Source organism: Volvox carteri (genome assembly GCF_000143455.1).
Source record: "Volvox carteri f. nagariensis unplaced genomic scaffold VOLCAscaffold_36, whole genome shotgun sequence".
NCBI lineage: Eukaryota > Viridiplantae > Chlorophyta > Chlorophyceae > Chlamydomonadales > Volvocaceae > Volvox > Volvox carteri.
The window spans coordinates 1081171-1091226 of NW_003307579.1; the positions used below are offsets into that span (position 1 = coordinate 1081171).

The 10056-nt window shown below is 57.6% G+C and overlaps 3 protein-coding genes across 3 annotated transcripts in view; 1 reads left to right on the forward strand and 2 right to left on the reverse strand.

Annotated features, from left to right (window-relative positions):
- Nucleotides 1-161: 161 nt before the first annotated feature.
- VOLCADRAFT_45143 (uncharacterized protein) lies at nt 162-2021 on the reverse strand (the record flags this gene model as incomplete). The annotated part of the gene is made up of 3 exons (XM_002953512.1): nt 162-246; nt 1532-1742; nt 1883-2021. Coding segments are annotated over 3 exons (435 nt in total), but the record flags the coding sequence as incomplete, so codon positions are not given.
- vpeA (vacuolar processing enzyme) lies at nt 1884-2511 on the reverse strand (the record flags this gene model as incomplete). The annotated part of the gene is made up of 2 exons (XM_002953513.1): nt 1884-2045; nt 2458-2511. Coding segments are annotated over 2 exons (216 nt in total), but the record flags the coding sequence as incomplete, so codon positions are not given.
- A 2759-nt stretch (nt 2512-5270) lies between these two features.
- VOLCADRAFT_63727 (uncharacterized protein) overlaps nt 5271-10056 on the forward strand; it is a gene marked incomplete at both ends in the record, with an annotated part of 5970 nt that continues 1184 nt past the window's right edge. The window contains 7 exons of the mRNA XM_002953416.1: nt 5271-5321; nt 5413-5516; nt 5623-5760; nt 6655-6742; nt 8724-8858; nt 9269-9580; nt 9856-9999. Coding sequence (XP_002953462.1) covers nt 5271-5321; nt 5413-5516; nt 5623-5760; nt 6655-6742; nt 8724-8858; nt 9269-9580; nt 9856-9999 — 972 coding nt within the window. The remainder of the gene's footprint in view (nt 5322-5412; nt 5517-5622; nt 5761-6654; nt 6743-8723; nt 8859-9268; nt 9581-9855; nt 10000-10056) is intronic.

The following is a 10056-nucleotide window of genomic DNA, read 5'->3' on the forward strand; positions in this document are numbered from 1 at the left end:
CGGGTAGGGTTTTGGGGGGTTGACGAGGGGGATAGATCTGCGGGTTGGCGGGTTTGGGATTAATTGTGCGCGCATGCGCGCGCGCGCGTGTGTGTGTTGTGTACGACTACGCTAACAGTATATTTGTCCCCAAGGCAAAACCCACCCTCTGCTCCTCGTACCTCCACGTACAGTACGGCCTCCTTGTATCCCCCCCTGCCGTACTTCCTCACCAAAGCCCCTACCAGCTGGTCCGCGTACAGGAAGCTGCCTGGACGGTGTTGGCCCCGGGGGGGGAGGCCGGGGGGAAAGACGAACCACACACGAGTGAAGCTGCTGCCAGGGCAAGAGTGTACCAGACATAGAACTGACCGAAAGGCGTCCGTGAAGAAGACCGCGACCTCGGGATGAGGAAGTGAAGATGATGTCGGAAGAACTACCTACCTAAGCCGCCAGGACTAAAAAAGCAGAAAAAGTAGTATTGCCAAGCCGTAAAAAAGTAGGTGTAGAAAAGTAGGTGTGAAGGCGGCGGAGAAGTAGTAAAGCACTGCTGTCGTAAAGCTGGAATAAAGTTTGCTGCTGGCCTGGAGAACTAGCTGATTGGCTGGTAATAAAAAAGATGGTGATATGCAACTGCTCCTCCCAAACCCCCAAACTAAAACGCGCGACCGACCCGACCGACCCGACTATCCTAGTCCGGCTAGCCGACCGACGCCAACGCGATATACCGAAAAAGCTCGAACCTCCCTTCGGACTCACCTGGCCAGGCAGCAGAAGTAGCGGCAAGGGCACATGCGAGGCAGAGGTGTGGGAAAGGAGGCCGGGGGGGGCCCGGGGGAGGGGTGTCAGGGAGGGAGAAGGCACGTACACAGGAGCACATACACTACACGCATACACACATTGGGTTGCCTGGTCAGGTCGATTCCGGTAACGAACGAGACCTCAGCCTGCTAAATAGCCAGCGTCGCGCCTGCGGTGCGCAGACTTCTTAGAGGGACTACTGGCATTCAGCCAACGGTCCCAACTAACCAACCAACCAACGGCCCCCAACCAACCAATCAATCAACGGCCCCCAACCAACCAACCAACCAGCGACGCCGGCTCCGACTCCAGCCCCCTAAACCCCAACCCCGATTCCCCCCTCTCGCAATGCCTGGTCCCGCCCCTCAAGCAGAGCACACACAACCCACACGCACGAGGTGCAGTTCCCCAGCAGCCAGCTACCAGATCTAAGCAACCAACTAATACCAACTACCTCCCCCTTCCCCCTCCCTCCCTTTAGAGTACTACGGTTCGTTTTCCTTCCGCTTTACATTTTAGTGTTGGCGGCTAGGTAGGTAGGTAGGTAGGTAGGTAGTTCTTCGCTATCGTCATATGGCTACTAACATCGTCGTGAAGACGACTTCTTCTCCTTCGCAAGCCGCGACTGGTTGGTTACTGCATACGTACTTCTCTGGCTTATCAGAGTCGACATCCTCCTTGGCATCAGCTTCACTCGTTCACGCGGTTCGTATTCCCCCCCACTCCCCCTCTCACTCCTCCCCCCGGGCACTCACCGGAGGGCATACCCAGCACTCCAGGGGAGCCGTGGTCGCTGTAGAACATGAAAACGCGGTCATAAGGCCCGCTGGCAATCACCCGGCCGGTGCCGTTACCCGGCGGTACGGCACTGGCATTACCCTCCAGCACAGCCAGGAAGGTGGCGGCGTTGACGTCCGATCCGCGGTAATCGACCCGTACACCGTCGTACACATCGGGCCCACCTGGACGCCGTACATCATTAGATTCATTCTTTCCGCAGCGGCACTATTTCGATTGGAGATATTGTTTGGTTTCCCCTCTGGGTATGTGTACACCACAACGCGTGGGCAACGACGACGACCGGCAGTCAGCCCCACCGCACCTGGAGAGTTGAACACCTGCCCCGGGAATGGGTTTTGTGTGTCGTACGCTATGTCGTCGTACATCATGACCACTATGTGTGCGGGTCTGAGTCCCCCGCGCAGCAGCACCTGGTAGGCGTGACACACGTCGGCCTGGTGCCGGTAGTTGGGCCACCTGCCCGACGATAGTGATTTAGATAGTGATGATGATGATGATGATGATGGTGATGACGATGGTGATGATGATGATGATGATGATGATGATGATGATGATGATGATGATGATGATGATGATGGTGGTGTCCGGAGGCAGTTGGAAAATGGGAAGGGGGAAAGACAGGGGGGAAGGTTCACAAGTGGGGAGTCAAGCAACTTAAAGCGGAGCGCGACTTTGTGAATCGGTTTTCGGGTTTTCAAAAAAATCTCCGCAAGTAGGGGGTTGGGAGGTGAGATTATCAAAGGTTGCACGAGTTTTGGTCTTGTCAAGGATTGTGGGGGCGCTATATGCATTGCATCAGGGGCTCGACGGCGAGGGGCTGAGGAAGACTAAATAAGCATCAGGAGGTCTATCTGCCGCGCGTCAAGAAGCCGCTCACCCCGCAGACCCGGCTACTAGCAGAGCCCAGTGGTTGCGGATGCTCGAGTCGTCGCCATCTGCAAATTCTCTCCTCTTGACGGCTGATGGCCGAAGATGCCCCTCCAGCGTTGCCTTGGTGGCGGCCGATACGCGGTCGGGCTGGGAATGCATCGAGCCCGGCTCGACTGCAACATCGCCGAACCGCCTTATGGGGTTGCGCATGGATGAAAGTGAAGGCAGACGAAGTGCAATACCTGCAACGGCGTACCCATGGAGGTTTGGCGGTATGTAACTGTGAAAATAACGTCCTCGACATGCCCAATTTACAACACTGGAACAAAGGCGCCAAAAGCCAAGAGGTTGCTTTGCCTTATCTGCACAGCTACAGAGGGGCATGGAAAAGGTGGAAACTGTATTTTCTCCGGGAGCTTTGCGAATTGTTGTTTCCTTCCGGAAATGCTAACGCAGGCCAACCGTCACAGTCCGAGGACACTTTTCGTCTCTCACGATACAAACCTTCATGCCATAATAGCTCAATCAACACCAGTAGTAGTGTTATGGGATTCAGCCGTAGACCCAAGCGAGGCATCTTGTAATGGTTATCCGAAAATCCCTTCCAGGTGCTGCTAGAAACAGAAGAGCAGTTTCCTCCGACACGACACGTGAAATTAAAGAAACAGAAAATCTGAGTTCCAGGAATCGGAGTATTAAACCGTATGGAATACCATGATCTATGAAGCGCGTCCATACCGTTTACCGTTACGGACTCTGGACCTTGCCGTACGCTAACTTCCAGTCCAAAGAAGGCTGCCAGCTCATACTGCAACACAACAGTTACACCTGAGTCGCAGCGTTCTCCAAGTTGTATGGTCTATGCATGTGGGGAAATGAATGGATGCACCCCGCAGCTGCCACGCACCTATTGGTGCCGGCTTGTCGACTGCTTCTACTATTACCGCAGCTCCATAAACTTGGGAACTGTAAGGCCCTACCATCCGTATAGCTTGAGATGCTCAAGAACTTCCACTGCTTCGGTGCCATCACAGCATTAATGTGCTTCTGTCAGTTGGAAAATATCGAACTCTGGCGGGTTCGGAAACTACCACTGGACAAGTCGTGAGAACTCTGAAACAGGATAAGTTGACAGACAGCAAGTGGAAATTGGTATCCTAGTGCGCTGCTGCATATTTCCTTGGACACATCTTGAAACTGCCCGTGACACCAATCATACGTATGGATGCACGGCGCAGCTATAGCAACAAAAAGGAATGAATCACGGTGCCCTTGTAAAGGGCATGGCGGCCGAATTCTGAGCCATGCGGCGAAGCAGGGTGCACTCCGCACGTGACTTGACAAAAAAGTTACAAGCCGGGCGGGAACACCGAGCGGCCGAGACACATTCGCACGCAAGTATCTCTAAACGGCACGACAAACAGCAAGGACGACAACATGAAACTTGAATTGGAACAGCACAGGCCACTTTCCTCACGGCGGCCCTCTCCTCCTCCTGTGCAACTATGAGTTGTGCGCTCGCCGGCCTCGGTGTGGTGACGCAACGTGGGGTGCGGTTTCGGTACCGCAAAGTAAAGTACCGGCGGGCACGCCAGAGGTACGATAATACGATACGAGAGAAGAACACAGTACGTTTAGATATCTCTGTGAACAGCAGGTATGCCGTTTCTGGCCGCCTTGATGGCCGAATCGGATCTGTCATGCTCGCGTCAGATTTAGATCAAGGCGCCGTCTGTCAGCCCATGAATTAGCTAGCCCCCTGACTGAGCCCCGACCCGACCCGATCGGGATCCAATCCACTGTAACAATCGCATACTGACCCGACCATTCCGGTCCGTTTAACACAGACAAGCATACCGTTCAAGAGTACGTGCACGCGTACGTGTGTGCGCACCCGTGGGTTTTGTTTTTGTCCTTCTAAACCTGTCCCTTGCTGTTCGGGCTCATCTCCTGGCTTCGTACAGCGGCGGAACCCGTTCTTTCCCTCCCCGGCCTAATCCCTTCCCTCCCTGCCTCCGTGACCCCCTCTCCCCCGTTCACATCGGCCGTGATCATCACTGACCGTTATCCGTCCTGACCGTTATGGCCGTTACATTCATGCCGCGACTCAGCGTGAGCATTACCCTCTGGTGAACCCCGGTGAACTTGTTTGCAGTTCCCCTTCCCGTCCCCTGACCAGCCGAGTGCTCCGCTTGCGTGGCTGATTGCTTCGATTCCCAAAACAGGGGAGCATCGGTACCAGGGCAGGTCTAATGCGTGGCAACCGCAAGAGCAGCTATGGCCGCCCTTTTCGTCGAACCTGGCTTCGTTGTGAAATGAAGCTTTGGTGGCAAATTTTCGCGACTGCAATAAAGGGTTGGTAACTGCCGCAACAGTCGGACTCGAGGCGCCGACGTGGCAGCCAGGTGCATGAAATTTGGGAGCTGTATGCAATAATCATACCTAAGCGGAATATGCTGTTGTGAGTATTCCCAATGCGCACCCGGATGGGCCGAAGAGACATCATGCCATGTCAGCATCAATTTCGTGCTGCATAGCATGGTGCTGCAGCTGCAGCAATCTGTGCAGGCCCAAAAGTATTGTTACTATATACGAGCAAACGTTACAATCTTCTCGTGTGTACTTTAGAAACTTTAGTCCTTTCGGGGTGCCAATTAAACGACCTCCCGCGACTGGGGGTCGACTCTCCAGCCGGCTCGTGGGCCTGACCTTTGTATGAGTTTTGCCTACTTGGTTGGGTAGCGGAGCTGTCAGTATGAGGGGAGGCGCGTTACAGCGGAAGAGACGGACCGAGAGCGGCTTGCTGCAGTGACGCCCAAATGAGCTACTTTGTACCGACCCGATTTGTATGGCGCTTCGGAGGACGTCAGGTAAAGGATTCGAGAAGCAATCCTGATTTTCGGCGTGCGGCGAAGTTGTCATCCAGTCGTCGCGCCATTTCGTTCTCCTGCGCTCATGCAGGTCCACCTATGCGGCTCGTTTACGCGCTGGGTCGAAACAGTTCCAATGGCTCCTGTGGACGGTACTCCTGGGGTGTTCGCCGTAGTTGTTCACCTGCCTCCCGGGTGCGTGGCCCTTGTCGGGAGGGGAATGGCCTGCAGCTGTTCTAAGCCCATGAGCCAGGCAGCAGTTTGATCATAGTAAGAGGGCCTATGCACTGGCACACCGCAGGTACCACCAGTATAAGTTCATTGTAGACGGCAAGTGGCGGCACGACGAGACTGCCCCGTTTATGCCAGACCCCTTAGGAAACGTCAACAACTGGCTCTTTGTTCGGAGAATAGATCCTACCCCGACACCTGTAGCAACGTAAGATGCAGGTTTGGTCCGGGATGGTTTCGCGAGTTCAATTCGTCGGCAATTGTGCTCTGGGGCTCGTCCATTTACCATCTTGAATTGCTTTCTTTGCCTCCAGTCCATTCTGACATTAGAAAAGGGACGCCTTATAGGTCGTAATTTGTCCTTATGCCTCGCTCCCCTACCCCGCTGCGTTCACCCCCACTACCCACGGCTTGTTAGTTTTCACCATTTGCCATTACACGGGCGTCAGGTTTTTATCGCATCTGGGTCACATCTCTACTTTCCCGCCCTTCTGTTCGCATCCTTTTGGAGTAGCAGTAGCAAGCCGCAGCAAACAGCCTGGGGATCCAGCTGGGCCGCTTTTCCCCTACGATAGCCTGCCGCCCTGCCTGCCCCACAGCGACTCGGCATAACCCACACCACCCTGCGGCCCCACACCAGCCGCCTACATCGGAGGCCTCAAGCCCCTCCTCACACAGACATGCAACAGCCACCCCCTTGCCACCAACCCACATTTGCATTCCCCCTCTCTTCGCCCCCTCTCGAGTATCAGCATCATCACTCGTGTCTGTGGTTCGTCTCCCCAAATCTCCCTCCGCCTTGCCAAATTTAAAAGTTTGCACTCCCCGCCCGTCTGCTCTTACTGCTCGAGCAAGTCCACCCAGGATTCGGGTCGCATCTTCATCCATCTTGACCTGTCACGAAGAACCAGGCACCAACCCATCCGACGACAGCCCGTTACGCTGCATTCCCCCTCTTACACACATACTGACAAACTCTTCATAACCCCCCGGCCCTCACCCCATATTCGTACCTCCCTCGTACCTCCCCCCGACCCCACCAGCCCCGGATCGTACGACCCGCAGCAGCATTTGGCCGTACAGCAGGCAGCTGCATTGCAAGCAGCTCAAGCGGTAGCAGCCGCACAGGCGGCCCAAACCCTGCAGCAACTTCACACCATTCCAACGGGCGCATCGCCCGCAGCTGTGGCGTCGCAGCAACAGCAGCAACAACAACAACAACAGCAGCAACAGCAACATCATCATCAGCAACAACTTCAGCAGCAGCAGCAGTCACCCTCATTGGTTGTGGGTGCGGTACCCGCTCTCGCAGGCGGTCCGGCAGTCGGGTCCCTCGCTCAGCACCCCCATCTCGCCCACCTACAACTCGGGCCTGCCCTGTCCGCTGGTGGTGGTGGTGGCGGTGGTGGGTGCGGGCAGCAGGTGGTCATTCCGCTCCAGGGGGTGCCGCACCAAGGAGACGTAGACATGGGGGGGACGGAGGCGGTTGTGCCGCCCATCGTAATCCACAATCCGAAGGAGCCGGTAAGTGTGGGAGGTGGGGGGGAAAGGGGGGCCTGTGCCGTGTGGGGAGCCGCTGTCTATGTGTGTTGAGGGGAAAGGGGGGAGGGGAGAAATGGGAGGGAGATTTGGTTTCGGGGCCCGCCGGTATGTCATGTTTGCAAAGCACACAGCAGACTGGCCGATCAGCTGCCGCGAAGGCATTACGGAGAGGAGGGGCGGGGCAGCAGCAGCAGTGCCGTACAGTAACGCATAACGGTATAGTGGCAGTAGCAGTGGTCACTGCACCGGTGGAAGCTGTAGCCGCAACGGCAATGCCTAAGCAGCAGCAGCAGTGCTGGTAGTAGTAACAGCGATGGCGGCAGCCTCAGGGGTGCGGCAATGTGGCGGTGGCGTTGGCGGCGGCGGCGGCTGCTCGGGCCAGGGCGGTAGCACGCAGCTCTTCTTTCGTCGTCGTTATCGTCATTGCCGCCGTCGCCGCAGCTGCTGCAGTGAATCGGCTCTGCTGAACTGCCGGATGGACGTACGGCAATACACGACACAGAACGCCGCCACAGGTGCTGTGGAGGCCGTACACCGCCCAGAGTCCCTCCCTCTTTACGGCACGTGGCGGGGCAGTCTCGGGGTGATGTGGGGCGCATCAGTCGCTGCCCTTCGCAGCTGCTGCTCCTTATCGCCATTGCTGTCGTTGTCGTCTGCGGGAGGAGGGGGAGGGGGAGGTGATGTGGTTTCCTTGGGCAGCTGCGTCGTCCTGACGTCGCCACCACCACCACCACCGCCACCGGGGGATTTATCCACGGCGACCACAGCGCCACCTGCAGCAGCAGCAGCAGCAGCAGCAGCAGCAGCGGGGGGCGGCCCGCAGTCGCCCGCGGGTGGGGGTGCGGGTGGTCTGCAGCCCACCCGGCCCCCCCCCCCGGACACAGCCCCGTATATTTGCAGTGCAGCCAGCGCTGCCGGTTGCTGCTACAGCTGCCGTCTCCGAACGCTGTACACAGCTGCAGCCTGTGCTCAAGGATGCGGGCCCCCTCCTCCCCCGGGTACCCCCCTCGGGTTTATACTGCTGCATTCGCCAGTGGTTCGTGTTACGCGGGGGCTCCCATACACACACACGCACACGCACGCAGAAGGGGGACTCCATGGGTAGCAGTTTGTCCTCCACGTCCGTAGCCGTTACATACTTGGTTCCGCCCCAGCTGTGCGTCCTTGAATTCACCACCTCTGTCTATTTTCCCTTCCCACCACCATCCCCATGTCCACCACCACCACCCCCCATCCCTTGCAAAACCACTCTTCCGCCCCCTGCTGTCTCCATGCACAGCATGCTGTGACACCGGTGTGCACTTGTGTGTCTTGCGAGTACCGGCAGCCGGACCTCCTCCATCTCCTCCATCTCCATCATCATCCCACTGTTTCGATTATGATTCATCCCACCCGCCCACCTGCCCCCCCACACCCACACGTTTGATACACTCTTGCCCTGGCAGCAGCTTCAATCGTGTGTGGTTCGTCTTTCCCCCCCACACCCCTACCTCGCCTACCTACCCCCGTACTCCAGCCGCATCAGAGTCTATATCCTCCTTGGCATGAGCTTCACTCGTTCACGTGGTGGTTCGTATTCCCCCTCTCTCCCCCCCCCTCCTATGCTGTTGTTGTTGTCGTTGTTGTCAGGAGTACACCCGCAAGAAGATCTCGGACTTTCTCCACGCGCACACGGCTTACGAGCTCATACCCGAGAGCGGGAAAGTGGTGGTCCTGGATTTGGACCTGCCTGTACGACAGGCATTTCATGCGCTGCATGAGCAGGTAGGGGAGTAGTAGGGGGGCGGGGTAAGGAGAAGGAGCTGATGCTGTTGGTGTGGTGGTAGTGGTGGGGTTGAGTTTGGGATGGTTGGTGGTTGAGGTGGTTGGGCCCCCGCCTGGGACTATCTGCGGACTCGCTGAGTACTCCAAATGCTGCTTTGTCAGCTACAAAGGACTGTCGTACGGCTGGTGGGCATTCACACTCAGCCCCTTGCCTGGCCCCTTCCCCCCTCACGCACACACACACACACCTCTTCCATCCCTGGTCAGTAGATATTCCTGAAATGCAACATTTGCCTTCTCATGGACTATATCCGTCTGTTTCTCTGGGGTATTTGCTTCATTCGCCAGTGGTCCGCCAGTCTTACCCCTCCCCCTTCCCCCCCCCCCCCGCGTCCTCCTCCTCCCCCCAGGGCACTGCTTCCGCGCCCTTGTGGGACGCGGTCGACCGCTGCATCCCTGGAGTCATCTCCGCCTCCGACTTCATCTCCATACTCCGCCGCCTGCGGCACTCGGTGTCGTCGGGCGCCAACCCCATGTCGGAGGCGGAGATGGATGCGCACACCATTCGGGGGCTGCGGGAGGAGGCGGCGGCGGAGGGCCGCGAGCCCAAGCGCCTGGTGTATGTGTTGCCTGATGAGGACCTTGCCAAGGTGGTGGCGAGGCTGGCGGCCAACAAGTGTTCCATGGCGCCCGTGCTGAGCGGCGACCCGGGGGGCGCCGAGGTGCGTGTGTGTGTATGTATGTGTGTGAGGGGGGAAGGGCAGGTGAGAAGGGGGAAAGGGCAGTTTGGGGTTCTCTTGCTGAATACCCCTCTTAATTCCCTTGCATTCCGGAGAACAAAGATTTGTCTTTTTTGTCGGCGAAATTTTGTGACGTGTATTTGACACGTCTCCCCGCGCTCTCTTCCCCCGCTCTCCATGGATCGGGCGCATGCAGTCACCCCCCTCGTCTTCCCCCCTCCTGCCCCTCCCCCTTCCCATCCCCATCCCTCCCCCAGCCTCCTCACGTGCTCCACCTGGCCACTCTGAGCGGTGTGTTGGCGTGTCTGATGCGGCACTTCCGCGCCTCCCTAGCCTCTCTGCCGCTGCTCAGCCAGCCGCTGGGCTCCCTGCCGCTGGGCACCTGGAGCCCGGATGCCGCGGTGGCGCACACGGACTTCCTGCCGGATTCCAAGGAGCGGCGGCAGTGGAGGAAGCTG